This window comes from Triturus cristatus, chromosome 1_1 (assembly GCF_964204655.1).
Source record: "Triturus cristatus chromosome 1_1, aTriCri1.1, whole genome shotgun sequence".
NCBI classification, from domain to species: Eukaryota; Metazoa; Chordata; class Amphibia; order Caudata; family Salamandridae; genus Triturus; species Triturus cristatus.
Window position 1 is genome coordinate 3,088,492 of NC_140579.1, and position 16,995 is coordinate 3,105,486.

The following is a 16,995-nucleotide window of genomic DNA, read 5'->3' on the forward strand; positions in this document are numbered from 1 at the left end:
GAGTCTCTTTGGTTTTGGGCGCGGGGGTGGGAGGGGGTACAGTACTCACGACCTGCTGCGCCGGTGTGATGTCCTCCACGTCGGAGTCGTCGGCCTCGGAAGCGCTGACGACGTCGTCCTCCTGCTCGGTGTGTAGTTGCCCCGAAGCTTCGGCGCCGTCTCCGAAGATGTCCGGTGGAGCTGCGGAGGATGAGTGCGCCATGGTGCGTCGAGCTCTTCGATCCCGGATGGTCTTCTTTGATCGAAAAGACTTACAGACGGGGCAGTCTCTAGCCTCGTGTTCTGGAGAGAGGCAAAGGTTACACACCTGATGGAGGTCGGTGTGGGGAAATTTAGACCCACATTTTGGGCACGTTTTGAACGGAGTCCTTTCCATCGGCCGGGACCGGAGTCGAGGAGGGCCCGAAGGCCGGTGCCGATGTACGGGATGGAGAAAAGTGCCGCTTCGAGAGATGAAGATGATGAAGAAAACTCAAAGAAACGAGGATTTTTCGTCGACGCTGGAACCGTAGAAGTTCGAAGCCGGAGCACGAAGTATCACATCCGAGCCCGATGGCGGAAAAAAAAAATCTGAGGATGGAGCCGAAGCCCATGCGCAGTACGGACCGAAGGAGGAGTCACCGAACTCGTGACTTCCAAAGACTGTCCAAAGAACAAAAACAAACTGCAAACATCCGGGCCCAACACCAGATGGCGATCTATGCTAAGTGTACAATCTGCAGCTCATATGCCTCGAACACATAGTTTCACGTGAGGCTTCTGGTTGTCATGGCAACAGGTGAGAGGGTCATTGTGAAGAAGGTTCTTTGGTATGTTGGAGTTTAAACCGTGGATGGCAGGAGGGGGGCTCACACCAGCCTCAGCTCCGCTCCTCCCCAAAGATAGAAGTACGGGAAGAGCCTCTGTGTGAAAGGCGCCTGCGGGAAGGAGTAGAGAAGCTCCATGGAGTCAGCATTGTACAGGGACAGCCGCCCCCCCTCGTAGTCCAGATACACCCCCAGCTTCAGGGGCTTCTCACGAGGGGACAGAGGGGTCCGAGGGGAGGTGAGAGCCGTGTACTGACCCTCGGACCCCAGCACAGCCCAGACTCCCCCCTCAGGTGACCATGTGATCCCTCCCTTCCTGTCCACAGACTCTGCTGCGACCCCCACACTCCACAGCATCTCCTCCTGCAGCAGCTGCACCTCCCAGTAATGTCTGCCGGAGATGAACCCCTCGCTCCCCAGCATACAGGGGTAGTAGGAGGTGAATCTCTTGGGGGTGTCCGGCAGGGTCTGTTCTGTGCCCGTGTCTCTCACACGTCTCCGACCCTCAGACAGGAGGAGCTGAGGATGAGCCGTGTCAGGATCCAGAGTCACCATCACTGCAGAGAAGAGATTCACAATTAGAGATTTAATGACACAAAGAAAGGCTGTAATTACTGCTTTGGTTTTACATATGATTACTTTACACCACACCTGGAAGGGGCACGCGGTGCTAGAGAGCGCGGAACTAGGCTGCTGACTACACTAAAGCGCGCGGCACTAGACCGCTCATGACACTAAAGCGTGCGGCACTAGACTGCTCACTACACTAAAGCGCACGGCACTAGACTGCTCACTACACTAAAGCGCGCGGCACTAGACTGCTCACTACACTAAAGCACTAGAAGGTATACAGTACTAGTCAATACACTCCATTAAATGGTCCAGAGTGACAGAACTACTCTAAGGTATACAGTACTAGTCATTACACTGTATGCATGTCACGGAGTGACAGAGGTACTCGAAGTGTACAGTACTAATCTGTACACTCCATTAGATGGTACAGAGTGATAGACCTATTCCAAGGTGTATTGTACTAGACAGTACACCACATTAGTTGGTACAGAGTTACTCCAAGGTATACCGTACTAGTCAATACACTGTGTTATATGATAGAGAGTAACATAGCTACTCCAATGTATACAGTACTAGGCACTACTCTGCATTGGATGGTGCAGAGTAGGAGAGCTACTAGAAGGTATACAGTACTAGTCAGTACACTGCAATAGATGACAGAGATTAACAGAGGTACTGTTGTGTACTGTACTATTCAGTACACTACATTAGAAGGTACAAAGTGAAAGAGCTATTAGAAGCTATATTGTACTAGTCAGTACACTGCAATAGAAGTCACAGAGTGACAGAGCTACTAGAAGGTATACAGTACTAGTCAGTACACTCCATTAGATGGTACAGAGTGACAGAGCTACCCGAAGGTATATCGTACTAGCCAGGACACTGCATTGGATGGTGTAGAGTAGGAGAGCTACTAGAAGGTATACAGTAGTAGTCAGTACACTGCATTACATGGTACTGAGTGACAGAGCTACTGGAAGGTATACTGTACTAGTCAGTACACTGCATCATATGGCACAGAGCGGCTGAGCTACTCCAAGGCATACAGTACTTGTCAGTACTACTGAAGTGTACTGTACTAGTCTAAATACACTTCAATAGATGGTACGGAGTGACAGAGCTACTAGGAGGTATATAGTACTAGTCAGTACACTGCAATACATGTCACTGAGTGACAGAGGTACTAGAAGTGTACAGTACTAGTCAGTACACTCCGTTAGATGGTATAGAGTGACAGACCTAGTCCACGGTATACTAGACTGTACACCGAATTAGATGGTACAGAGTGACAGAGCTACTCCAAGGTATACAGTACTAGTCAGTACACTGTGTTAGATGGCACAGACTAACAGGTATAAAGCACTGCATTCAACGGTACAGAGTAAGAGAGCTGTAAGACAATATACAGTACTAGTCAGTACACTGCATTAGATGGTACTGAGTGACAGAGTAACTAGAAGTTATACTGTACTAGTCAGTACACTGCATTGGTTTGCACAGAGTAACAGAGCTACTGCAAGGTATACTGTACTGGGCAGTACTATATATAAAATAATACAGACCAAGAAAACTAATCAAAAATATAGAGTACTTTTCAGTACACTGGCACAGAGCGACAGAGCTACTCCAAGGTATACAGTACTAGTCAGTACATTGCATTAGATGGAACAGAGTGACAGAGCTACAAGAACAAGAACGTGTACTTTACTAGTCAGTGCACTTTATTCGATGTTACAGAGCAACAGAGACCCTCCAAGCCACACTGTACTAGTCAGTACACTGCACTACAAGGTAGGGAGTAACAGGGCTACTAGAAGTGTGATGTGCTAGTCAGTACCCTGCATTAGATGGCATAGAGTAAGAGCACGACTAGAAGATATACAGTACTAGCGAGTATACAACACTGGAAAATACAGAGTTAGAGAGATAATAGAAGGTATACTGCAGTAGTCCGCACACTGCATTAGCTGGTGCAGAACGACCAGAAGGTGTACTGTACTGGTCAGTAAACTGAATTAAACGTTACAGAGAAAGAGAGCCACTACAAGGCAAACTGTACGAGTCAGAAAACTGCAGAAGATGGAACTGAGTAAAAGAGCGACTCCACGGTATTCAGTACTACTCAGTACACTGCAAAACATAGTACAGAGTAACAGAGTTAGTCCAAAGCATACTGTACAAGTCAATACTCTACATTAGATGGTACAGATTACCAGAGCTACTGGAAGGTATACATTACTAATTAGTAGACTGTATTAGATGGCACAGAGGGACAGCGCTGCTTCAAGGCCTACTGTACTAGTCCGTACACTGCATTGAATAGTACAGAATAACAGAGTAGAAGGTGTACTGTACAAGTCAGTACAGTGCATTAGATGGTAGAGAGCGATAGAACTCCGAGAAGGTGTACAGTACTAGTCAGTACACTGCATTAGATGGTAGAGAGCGATAGAACTCCGAGAAGGTGTACTGTACTAGTCAGTACACTGCATTAGATGGTAGAGAGCGATGGAACTCCTAGAAGGTGTACTGTACTAGTCAGTACACTGCATTAGATAGTACAGAGTACCAGAGCTACTAAAAGATAAACTGTACTAGTCAGCACACTGCATTAGATTGCACAGAGTGACAGAACTACACCAAGGTATATGTACTAGTTAGTACAAATCAGAAGGAACGGAGCTAGCGGTAACCCTCTAGGACAGCACCGGATTATCAATTACCCTTTGTATTGATAGGTGATAAGTTCAAATTCACCCTATGTGTGCGCTCTCGACTGGTACCCGCTAACACAATACCTCCCCAACCACTGGGGCAAGATAGGAACATAAATAGCAAAAGGCGCACCACAACCTCAAATTTAAATCAAAATTAGTCCATGTACATCCAATTTTTCTTTTCCAAAATGATCTTCTTTATTTTTCATATATTAAAATGACATTTAAGAACAGCCAGAGCAGCCGACGCGTTTCGTCCTCTTGGGACTTCTTCAGGGCGTAAGAGATAATGCATCTGTTTATATAATTCTTTCTTGAGAATTCTGGGATGTCATTCAGAGTCAATACATAATGAATATGTTGAATAGAGTAACGATAATCCTCAGGTTTTCCGGAAAACCTGAGGATTATCGTCGAGGATTTGAAGGATGCGGAATCGGGCATTCTAAAGATTCGGAATCCTAACCTTATCATTGGATCTTAACTTGACTGGATACTCCATCCTTAAAAAGACGGGACGTTCACTCGCTACCTATTGACATCAGACCGTTACTCTATTCAACATATTCATTATGTATTGACTCTGAATGACATCCCAGAATTCTCAAGAAAGAATTATATAAACAGATGCATTATCTCTTACGCCCTGAAGAAGTCCCAAGAGGACGAAACGCGTCGGCTGCTCTGGCTGTTCTTAAATGTCATTTTAATATATGAAAAATAAAGAAGATCATTTTGGAAAAGAAAAATTGGATGTACATGGACTAATTTTGTACTAGTTAGTACACTGCATTAGATAGGACAGAGTAACAGAGCTACTAGAAGGTATACTGTACTAGTCAGTAGACTGCATTAGATAGTAAATTGTAAGATGGGTACTACAAGGTATACTGTATTAGCCATTACCTCCTCGTAAGTCTTTGGGGGAAGGAAGGAAGATGGTCCCAGAGTCCTAGGGCCCGCTAGAGAAGGGCCACCAACCAGGGACCCCAGTTCCAGCTACAGCAGGAACCACTTACCCAAAAAACAGGCTGAGGGTTGGGCCGGCCCTCCTCTTATAGAGGTCAGGGGTGATAGGGGTCGGCCATGTTGGGAAGGGATAGGAGTCTAACTTTTGCTTTGGAGGGTTCTGATGTGGAGCTGAAGCTCACTTCGTTAATCGTGTGGCGAGAAAGACTATACTCGTAGCAATGAAGATTACCGGTAAGTAATCGGGGCAGTACTCTATATTAAATAGTACAGAGTAAGAGAGCTACTAAAAGGTATAATGTACTAGTCTGTATACTGCATTAGATGGCACAGAGTGACAGACCTACTCCAAGGTATACAGTACTACCCAGTACACTGCATTAGATGGCACAGAGGCACTGAGCTACTACAAGGTAAACAGTGCTAGGCAGTACACTGCACTGAATGGTACAGAGTAAGAGAGCTACTAGAAGGAATACTGTACTAGTCAGTGCACTATATTGGATGTTACAGAGTAACAGGGCCACTCCAATTCATACTTTACTTGTCAGTACACAGAATTAGATAGTACAAAGTAACAGAGTCACTCCGAGGCATACTGTACTGGTGAATCAATCAATCAATCAGGGGAACTGTAAGTGCGCTGAGGGTCTCAAGGCACGGGGGGGAGGTGAGCAGCTCCATTCAGTCGAAGAGCCCGGTCTTAAGTGTCTTCCTTGAAGCTGTTCATGTTGGGGGCGCATCTGATGTCGATCGGGAGCTCGTTCCAGGTCTTGGGGTCTTGGCCGCGGTGTAGGGGAATGCTCTTCCACATGTTCTGTCCCTGTGGATGCGTGGGGTTTCGGCAAGGGTGAGGTCGGCAGATTGGAGGTTTCTCTTGGGTTCGTGGAAGGAGATTCTCTTGTTGAGATATTGGGGTCCGATGTTGTGGAGGCATTTGTAGGCATGGGTGAGTATCTTGAAAGTAACTTTCTTCTCAACAGGGAGTCAGTGGAGGTTCCACAGGTGTTAGGTGATGTGTTCATGTCGAGGGATGCCGAGGACGAGTCTGGCTGCGGTGTTCTGCATGGTCTGGAGCTTGCGGAGCAAAGACTTGTTGATCCCGGCGTAGAGGGTGTTTCCGTAGTCCAGTCTGCTGGTTATGAGTGCGTGGGTGATGGCCTTTCTTGATTCGGGGGGGATCCATTTGAAGGTCTTTCGGAGAATGCGAAGGGTGTTGAAGCTGCTGGAAGCGACGGCGTTGACCTGAGGGTTCATGGAGAGGGAGGAGTCAAGTACGATGGCAAAGATTTGGACGTAGTCCGTGGGGGTGGTAGGGCTGCCAAGGGCGGTGGGCCACCAGGTGTTGTCCCATGCAGAAGGGGAGGGTCCGAGGAAGAGGACCTCTGTCTTCTCCGAGTTGAGCTTTAGGCAGCTGCTGCTCATCCAGGATTCAACATCCTTCATTCCTTCCTGGAAGTTGAGTCTGGTGGTGAAGGGGTCCTTGGTGAGGTAGAGGATGAGCTGGGTGTCGTTGGGGTAGGATACTATGCTGAGTCCGTGCTGTCGGACGATGGCGGCGAGGGGGCCATGTAGATGTTGAAGAGCGTGAGGCTGAGCGATGATCCTTGGGGTACTCCGCAGTTGATTTCCGTGGGTTTGGAGAGGAAGGGTGACCGACTGATTCTTTGGATTCTGCCGGTGAGGAACGAGCAGATCTAGTCAAGGGCGGTTCCTTGTATGCCGGGGTCGTGGAGTCTGGCGGTGAGTGTGCAGTGGGAGACGGTGCGGAACGCTGCAGAGAGGTCGAGTAGGTTCAGGGCTGTGGTGTGTCCTTGGTCGAGGGGGGTGCGGATGTCATCTGTTGTGGCAAGTAGAGCGGTCTCGGTGCTATGGAATCCTGATTGGGTGGGGTCGAGGATGGAGTTTTCTCCGATGAATCTCATTAGTTGTGCATTGACGGTCTTTTTGTGACTTTGGCCGCGAAGGGGAGGAGGGAGATGGGTCAGTAGTTCTTGAGGTCTGTGGGGTCTGCTGAGGGCTTCTTGAGCAGGGGTCTGACTTCTGCGCATTTCCAGTCGTCAAGGAAGATGCCGGTTTTGAAGGTGGCATTGATGGTGCATCGTAGTTCTGGAGCGATGGTGGCGGCGGCTCTGTGGTAGTATTGTTTAGCTATGCTACTGTTATACTATGTATATATGTATATACATATTGCTATTTTATGTACCGTGGGACTCCCACTTTGACAACGGGGAATGATTCAAGTATGTGAATCTATGAAAGACACCCCAATACTGGAGAAGCATGAGTTAGGTCACTGTAAGTGCGTGTGGTAGGTCAGTATAGGTACATGCAACAGGGCAGAGTAGGTGATACATTTGTTAGGTCATTGTAGGTGCATGCACTAGATCAGTGTAGGTGCAGGGGCTAGGTCAATGTAGGTGTATGAGCTGCATCAGTGTAGATACATGTGTTAGATCATTGTAGGTGCATGCACTAGGTCAGTGTGGGTGCATGTGCTAGTTCAGTGTAGGTGCATACGCTAGGTCACTGTAGGTGCATGTGGTAGGTCAGTGTAGGTGCATGCGTTAAATCAGTGTAGGCGCATGGGTAGGCTATCTGGTTTTAGGTTTAAACCTATAATAACTGATTAAAACCCCACCAAAAGAAAAATAGCCATCACCGGTGTAAACATATAAACACTGAAAAAACACCTTTACAATCACAAACTAAGTGCCATTCAAAGAAAGGAAAAGATGAGTGAAGGTGTATTTTTTATTTTGTCCTGAAGGGGCCAATATAATGTAACTTTGTTATACAAGGTAGTATCAAGAAAGACTGGGCTAGCATTATTTTGCTTGAGTTTTGTTGTTTAGGGATGTCACTAAAACATGATCTCTTCTTTCTTTAGTTTTGTGGTCTTTGGTCTAAAGATGCAGTGTTTAGAAGCATGTTTTAGGTCTTATTTAGTTGTTTTATAAACTGTAGAGAATCAGGAAATATCAAAATCATATTTGAAATTTTGGCTACATTTGATTTCACTGATGGGAAAAATGGCTGGTTTCATTAGAATCTTTCCTAATATGTAGCATCACACTTACCCACATACAGAGAATGGGTGAAATCCTTTGATACATCAGCCCCCTTTTTTAGTGAGTCAGTTTTGATTGTAAGTAAATTGCCAAACCCCCCAGTCTTTAAACATGACACCCGGCGTTTGGTAAACATGGAACACAGTGAGACTTAGAATGCTGCTGAAAAATGTTCCTACCAAGTTCAATAAAGATTTGAGTGATATTGTTTGTATTTGCAGTAATTCCGCTAGGTATATGAAAAAGTTGTATGATGGCCTGTCAAAATACCTGAGCTGAAGTGCTTCCCTGTAAGAGATCCTTGTCACTTGCTAGATGGTTTGCTGAAAGCATCTTTACAATCTTTAGAGTTAATGAAGAATGCTATCAGCGCAGAAAGCAAGCAATAATTAAAATTAAATAAAAATTCCATAAACACCGGTAAAACACTGTTTTTGTTGTTTTTATTGGCGCAAAAATGTGTAACCACTGATAATCACTGTTTTTTTAAGGTATTGGAAAAACTGAAAAAATCCCACCAGAATTTACGAAAAATAGAAACTGAAAACAGGAAAGCCTACGCATGGGCTAGGTCAGTGTAGGTGCATGTGCTAGGTTACAGTAGGTGCATGTGCTAGGTCAGTGCAGGTGCATGCGCTAAGTCAGTGTAGGAGCATGGGCTAGGTCAGTGTAGGTGCATGTGTTAGGTCATTGTAGGTGCATGCGCTAGATTAGGCTAGACATATGTGTTAGGTCAGTGTAGAGGTATGTGCTAGGTCAGTCTAGGTGTATGCACTAGGTCAGTGTAGGTGCATATGTTAGGTCAGTGTAGGTGCATGCGCTAGGTCAGTGTAGATACATGTGTTAGGTCATTGTAGGTGCATGTGCTAGTTCAATGTAGATGCATGTGCTAGGTCAGGGTAGGTGCATGAGCTGTGTCAGTGAAGGTGCATGTGCTAGGTCAGTGTAGGCACATGAGCTAGGTAAGTGTAGGTGCATGTGCTAGGTCAGTGTAGATACATGTGTTAGGTCATTGTAGGTGCATGCGCTAGATTAGTGTAGACGTAAGTGTTATGTCAGTGTAGAGGCATCGGCTAGGTCAGTGTAGGTTTATGCGCTAGGTCAGTGTAGGTGCATGAGCTGGGTCAGTGTAGATACATGTGTTAGGTCATTGTAGGTGCATGCGCTAGGTCAGTGTAGGTGCATGAGCGGGGTCAGTGTAGATACTTGTGTTAGGTCATTATAGGTGCATGCACTAGGTCAGTGTAGATGCATGTGCAAGGTCAGGGTAGATCCATGTGCTAGGTCAGTGTAGATGCATGCGTTAGGTCAGTGTAGATGCATGAGCTCGGTCACTGTAGGTGTATGCACTAGGTCAGAGTAGATGATTGCGCTAGATTAGTGTGAGTGGATGCATTAAGTACAGGTGCAGGCACTAGCTCAGAGTAGATGCATGCGCTAGGTTAATGTAGTGCCATGAGCTAGGTTAGTGTGGGTGCATGTGCTAGGTAAGTGCAGGTGTAGGCACTAGGTTAGTGTAGGTTTATGCACTAGGTCAGTGTAGGTACACGTGTTCGGTCAGTGTAGATGCATGCGCTAGGTCATTGTGGATCCATGCGCTAGGTGAGTGTAGATGCATGTGCTAGCTCAGTGTAGCTGCATGTGCTAGGTCAGCGTAGGTGCATGTGCTAGGTCAGTGTAGGTACATGTGCTAGGTCAGTGTGGGTGCATGTGCTAGGTCAGTGTAGGTGCATGTGCTAGGTCAGTGTAGGTACATGCGCTCGGTCAGTGTAGATGCATGCGCTAGGTCAGTGTAGGCGCATGTGCCAGGTCAGTGAAGGTGCCTACATTCTAGGCCAGTGTAGATGCATGGGCTAGGTCAGTATAGGTGCTTGTGCTAGATCAGTGTAGATGCATGTGCTAGGTGAGTGTAGATGTATGTGCTAGCTCAGTGTAGGTGTATGCGCTGGGTCAGTGTAGATGCATGTGCTAGGTCAGCGTAGGTGCATGCGTTAGGTCAGTGTAGCTGCATACACGACGTCAGTGTAGGTGCATGGGCTAGGTCAGTGTAGGTGCATGTGCTAGGTCAGTGTAGATGCATGCGCTAGGTCAGTGTAGATGCATGCGCTAGGTCAGTGTAGATGCATGTGCTAGCTCAGTGTAGGTGCATGTGGTAGGTCAGTGTAGGTGCATGCACTAGGTCAGTGTAGGTGCATGTCCTAGGTCAGTGTAGATGCATGCGCTAGGTCAGTGTAGATGCATGCGCTAGGTCAGTGTAGATGCATGTGCTAGGTCAGTGTAGGTGCATGCGCTAGGTCAGTGTAATTGTATGTGCTCAGTCAGTGTAGATGCATGTGCTAGGTCAGTGTAGATGCATGCGCTAGGTCAGTGTAATTGCATGTGCTAGGTCAGTGTAGATGCATGTGCTAGGTCAGTGTAGGTGCATGCGCTAGGTCAGTGTAGGTGCATGTGCTAGGTCAGTGTAGATGCATGTGCTAGGTCAGTGTAGGTGCATGTGCTAGGTAAGTGCTGGTGCATGCACTAGGTTAGTGTAGATGCATGTGCTAGGTCAGTGTAGATGCATGCACTAGTTCAGTGTAGGTGCATGCGCTAGCCTAGGTCAGTATAGGTGCATGTGCTAGGTCAGTGTAGGTGCATGTGCTAGGTCAGTGTAGGTGCATGTGCTAGGTCAGTGTAGGTGCATGTGCTAGGTAAGTGCTGGTGCATGCACTAGGTCAGTGTAGATGCATGTGCTAGGTCAGTGTAGATGCATGCACTAGTTCAGTGTAGGTGCATGCGCTAGGTCAGTGTAGGTGCATGTGCTAGGACAGTGTAGGTACATGTGCTAGGTCAGTGTAGGTGCATGTGCCAGGTCAGTGAAGGTGCCTACATTCTAGGTCAGTGTAGATGCATGCTCTAGGTCAGTGTAGGTGCATGCGCTAGGTAAGTGTAGATGCATGTGCTCGGTCAGTGTAGATGCATGTGCTAGGTCAGTGTAGATGCATGCACTAGGTCAGTGTAGATGCATGTGCTAGGTCAGTGTAGTTGCATGTGTTAGGTCAGTGTAGATGCATGCGCTAGGTCAGTGTAGAGGCATGTGCTAGGTCAGTGTAGATGCATGTGCTAGGTCAGTGTAGGTGCATGCGCTGGGTCAGTGTAGATGCATGCGCTAGGTCAGTGAAGCTGCATACACATCAGTGTAGGTGCATGCGCTAGGTCAGCGTAGGTGCATGCGTTAGGTCAGTGTAGCTGCATACACGACGTCAGTGTAGGTGCATGGGCTAGGTCAGTGTAGGTGCATGTGCTAGGTCAGTGTAGATGCATGCGCTAGGTCAGTGTAGATGCATGCGCTAGGTCAGTGTAGATGCATGTGCTAGCTCAGTGTAGGTGCATGTGGTAGGTCAGTGTAGGTGCATGCACTAGGTCAGTGTAGGTGCATGTCCTAGGTCAGTGTAGATGCATGCGCTAGGTCAGTGTAGATGCATGCGCTAGGTCAGTGTAGATGCATGTGCTAGGTCAGTGTAGGTGCATGCGCTAGGTCAGTGTAATTGTATGTGCTCAGTCAGTGTAGATGCATGTGCTAGGTCAGTGTAGATGCATGCGCTAGGTCAGTGTAATTGCATGTGCTAGGTCAGTGTAGATGCATGTGCTAGGTCAGTGTAGGTGCATGTGCTAGGTCAGTGTAGATGCATGTGCTAGGTCAGTGTAGGTGCATGTGCTAGGTAAGTGCTGGTGCATGCACTAGGTTAGTGTAGATGCATGTGCTAGGTCAGTGTAGATGCATGCACTAGTTCAGTGTAGGTGCATGCGCTAGCCTAGGTCAGTATAGGTGCATGTGCTAGGTCAGTGTAGGTGCATGTGCTAGGTCAGTGTAGGTGCATGTGCTAGGTCAGTGTAGGTGCATGTGCTAGGTAAGTGCTGGTGCATGCACTAGGTCAGTGTAGATGCATGTGCTAGGTCAGTGTAGATGCATGCACTAGTTCAGTGTAGGTGCATGCGCTAGGTCAGTGTAGGTGCATGTGCTAGGACAGTGTAGGTACATGTGCTAGGTCAGTGTAGGTGCATGTGCCAGGTCAGTGAAGGTGCCTACATTCTAGGTCAGTGTAGATGCATGCTCTAGGTCAGTGTAGGTGCATGCGCTAGGTAAGTGTAGATGCATGTGCTCGGTCAGTGTAGATGCATGTGCTAGGTCAGTGTAGATGCATGCACTAGGTCAGTGTAGATGCATGTGCTAGGTCAGTGTAGGTGCATGTGTTAGGTCAGTGTAGATGCATGCGCTAGGTCAGTGTAGAGGCATGTGCTAGGTCAGTGTAGATGCATGTGCTAGGTCAGTGTAGGTGCATGCGCTGGGTCAGTGTAGATGCATGCGCTAGGTCAGTGAAGCTGCATACACATCAGTGTAGGTGCATGCGCTAGGTCAGCGTAGGTGCATGCGTTAGGTCAGTGTAGCTGCATACACGACGTCAGTGTAGGTGCATGGGCTAGGTCAGTGTAGGTGCATGTGCTAGGTCAGTGTAGATGCATGCGCTAGGTCAGTGTAGATGCATGCGCTAGGTCAGTGTAGATGCATGTGCTAGCTCAGTGTAGGTGCATGTGGTAGGTCAGTGTAGGTGCATGCACTAGGTCAGTGTAGGTGCATGTCCTAGGTCAGTGTAGATGCATGCGCTAGGTCAGTGTAGATGCATGCGCTAGGTCAGTGTAGATGCATGTGCTAGGTCAGTGTAGGTGCATGCGCTAGGTCAGTGTAATTGTATGTGCTCAGTCAGTGTAGATGCATGTGCTAGGTCAGTGTAGATGCATGCGCTAGGTCAGTGTAATTGCATGTGCTAGGTCAGTGTAGATGCATGTGCTAGGTCAGTGTAGGTGCATGCGCTAGGTCAGTGTAGGTGCATGTGCTAGGTCAGTGTAGATGCATGTGCTAGGTCAGTGTAGGTGCATGTGCTAGGTAAGTGCTGGTGCATGCACTAGGTTAGTGTAGATGCATGTGCTAGGTCAGTGTAGATGCATGCACTAGTTCATTGTAGGTGCATGCGCTAGCCTAGGTCAGTATAGGTGCATGTGCTAGGTCAGTGTAGGTGCATGTGCTAGGTCAGTGTAGGTGCATGTGCTAGGTCAGTGTAGGTGCATGTGCTAGGTAAGTGCTGGTGCATGCACTAGGTCAGTGTAGATGCATGTGCTAGGTCAGTGTAGATGCATGCACTAGTTCAGTGTAGGTGCATGCGCTAGGTCAGTGTAGGTGCATGTGCTAGGACAGTGTAGGTACATGTGCTAGGTCAGTGTAGGTGCATGTGCCAGGTCAGTGAAGGTGCCTACATTCTAGGTCAGTGTAGATGCATGCTCTAGGTCAGTGTAGGTGCATGCGCTAGGTAAGTGTAGATGCATGTGCTCGGTCAGTGTAGATGCATGTGCTAGGTCAGTGTAGATGCATGCACTAGGTCAGTGTAGATGCATGTGCTAGGTCAGTGTAGGTGCATGTGTTAGGTCAGTGTAGATGCATGCGCTAGGTCAGTGTAGAGGCATGTGCTAGGTCAGTGTAGATGCATGTGCTAGGTCAGTGTAGGTGCATGCGCTGGGTCAGTGTAGATGCATGCGCTAGGTCAGTGAAGCTGCATATACATCAGTGTAGGTGCATGCGCTAGGTCAGTGTAGGTGCATGTGCTAGGTCAGTGTAGTAACATGAGCTGGGTCTGTGTAGATGATTGCACTAGGTCAGTGTAGGTGCATGTGCTAGGTGAGTGTAGATGCATATGCTAGGTCAGTTTAGATGCATGTGCTAGGTCAGTGTAGATGCATGCGTTGGGTCAGTGTAGATGCATGCGCTAAGTAGATGCATGCGTTGGGTCAGTGTAGATGCATTGTGCTAGGTAGATGCATGCGTTGGGTCAGTGTAGATGCATGCGTTGGGTCAGTGTAGATGCATGCGTTGGGTCAGTGTAGATGCATGCGCTAAGTAGATGCATGCATTGGGTCAGTGTAGATGCATGCGCTAAGTAAATGCAAGCGTTGGCTCAGTGTAGATGCATGCGTTGGGTCAGTGTAGATGCATGCGCTAGGTAGATGCATGCGTTGGGTCCGTGTAGATGCATGCGTTGGGTCCCTGTTGGTGCTAAAACTCTGGAAAATAGAGTGTGTTACGTGGTAATAGTGAATTCTGAGGTAATTTCCCATTCACTAGTCCCAGAATACTGCAGTAACTGAGTTGCTCGCAGTTGTCCAGCCTAGCAGTATCATTAATGTGAGGTGTGAAATTACCGCATCTGAATTTACAATAAACTTAGCATGACTATCCAAGGAGAAGAATGATTTAAACAAAGGAAATGCGTCAGCGCGTATACAGAATGGAGATGAGTAGAAATCTAGAAAAATCTGGAAGAGACAAATTTAGAGACACAAATCAAGTAACTGTACCCTGACGTGAGTGCACGTTACCACTAAATGCCATACGATACCATACCACACCATAAAATATCGCTATCCCGTTCCATCCATTACCACCATACCAAACCATCCCATACCACTATACCATATTATACCATTATCTCACCCTATAGTACACCCACCATACCATCATACCATTCCAAACCATACCAGTCCACACCATCACATCCAATCCCATCTCACCATAACATCCCATAACATCCCATACATACCATGTCATTCCGTAGCACACCACACAACACTATACCATAGCACACCACACCACACTATACCATAGCACACCACACCACATCATAGCACACCACACCACACCATACCATAGCACACCACACCATACCATACCATAGCATACCACACCATACCATAGCATACCACACCTTACCATAGCATACCACACCATACCATATCATTTTCATGAACAGTAATATTCAGAACTAATCATCACAATGGTATTTACCTTTATAACTCTTCATCACCTCTGGGCTCTGAATCTTCACATTATTACACCTGTAATAACACACACATCATCTTTGTATTAAAGAGCAATGACAGCTACAGGAACAAAGCATGAACATCACACAAGACCCGTATTTGAAATACGATTCAGTATTAGAAGCAGCGCCTGCGGACTAGAGCTCAGCGTGAGTTACTGTTCATACACAACAGTCAAAGCTCTGATGATATCCAAAAGTACCTTTAATATCTTATGACAGGATGTGGTTGTTCTAAGGCAGATAGCTCAGTGAGACCAGCACGCTTCATGTGATGCCACGGAGTGCCACAGCGTGGGTCTCAAGGAGTGGCCGTTAGCTCAATGAGAGGGGGGCAGAGACAGGTTACATCTGCTCCTGTCTCGTGTATATACTTAATAAATACCTTCCTACCTGAGGTCCACGTGAATTCCTGACAGCACCCACAACACAACATTGTCACATCCAATCCCTGCCAGTGTAAACCTCGTCACCATTCTCTACAACTAAGATATTGAAGAGCCTTAGTGGGATATATAAGGAAGATATGAACCCAGACGGCTTAGTAATGAAAAACTGGTTGCAAAACAAAAACTCCCACTACTTACAGAACAGCAAATTTTAGGCCGTAGGGGAAGGATCACAGAGGGAGAGATAAGGGAACAGGTTAGGAGGCTCAGTAATGGGAAAGCAGCAGGCCCAGACGGGATCACAGAGGGAGAGATAAGGGAACAGGTTAGGGGGCTCAGTAAAGGGAAAGCAGCAGGCCCAGACAGGATCACAGAGGGAGAGATAAGGAACAGGTTAGGAGTCTCAATAAAGGGAAAGCAGCAGGTCCAGGAGAGATAATAGAGGGAGAGATAAGGGAACAGGTTAGGAGGCTCAGTAAAGGGAAAGCAGCAGACCTAGGCGGGATCACAGAGGGAGAGATAAGGTAACAGGTTAGGAAGTCAGTAAAGGGAAAGCAGCAGGCCCAGGCGGGATCACAGAGGGAGAGATAAGGAACAGGTTAGGCGGCTCAATAAAGGGAAAGCAGCAGGTCCAGGAGAGATCACAGAGGGAGAGATAAGGGAACAGGTTAGGAGGCTCAGTAAAGGCAAAGCAGCAGGCCCAGACGGGATCACAGAGGGAGAGATAATGGAACAGGTTAGGAGGCACCATAAAGGGAAAGCAGCAGGTCCAGAGGGGATCACAGAGGGAGAGATAAGGGAACAGGTTAGGAGGCTCAGTAAAGAGAAAGCAGCAGGCCCAGGAGGGATCACAGAGGGAGAGATAAGGGAACAGGTTAGGAGGCTCAGTAAAGGGACAGCAGCAGAGCCAGACAGGATCACAGAGGGAGAGATAAGGGAACAGGTTAGGAGGCTCAGTAAAGGGAAAGTAGCAGAGCCAGACAGGATCACAGAGGGGGAGATGAGGGAACAGGTTAGGAGGCTCAGTAAAGGGAAAGCAGCAGGCCCAGACGGGATCACAGAAGGAGAGATAAGGAACAGGTTAGGAGGCTCAGTAAAGGGAAAGCAGCCGGCCCAGAGGGGATCACAGTGGGAGAGATAAGGGAACAGGGATAAGGGAAAGCAGCAGGCCCAGACGGGATCCCATCTGAATCCTCTTTCTGTTTCTGATATCTTATTTTAATGAGATCTCTCTGGAAGGCTACTAAATTCCACCTTCCTAATATGACGCACCTGTAGTTATGATGCTTAAGCCGGGTAAAGACGCTAGGTTAGCGGATTCCTACAGACGTATATCTTAGTTGAACTGTGATTACAAAATGATTGCAGGAATCTTGGCTAAGAGGTTGTCAGATGTCCTTCAAAAGTTGATCCATTTCGATCAAAAGTGGTTTGTGCCTGGAATGAAGCTGTATGAATTAACCCAATGACATTGGTGTGGATGATATGGCCGAAGCCTTTAATCTCCTGTTGACAATCGCAAGAATTGATGCTGCTAAAGCATTTGATAGGGTTAATTGGTT

The 16,995-nt window shown here is 47.4% G+C and overlaps 1 protein-coding gene across 1 annotated transcript in view; it reads right to left on the reverse strand.

Moving 5' to 3' along the window:
* Positions 1-848: 848 nt before the first annotated feature.
* The window catches only part of LOC146869052 (E3 ubiquitin-protein ligase TRIM39-like), a 95,508-nt gene continuing 79,361 nt past the window's right edge, over positions 849-16,995 (reverse strand). Inside the window, exons 5-6 of the mRNA XM_085645090.1 lie at positions 15,011-15,060; positions 849-1,363 (exon numbers count right to left, since the gene is read on the reverse strand). Coding sequence (XP_085501216.1) covers positions 849-1,363; positions 15,011-15,060 — 565 coding nt within the window. The remainder of the gene's footprint in view (positions 1,364-15,010; positions 15,061-16,995) is intronic.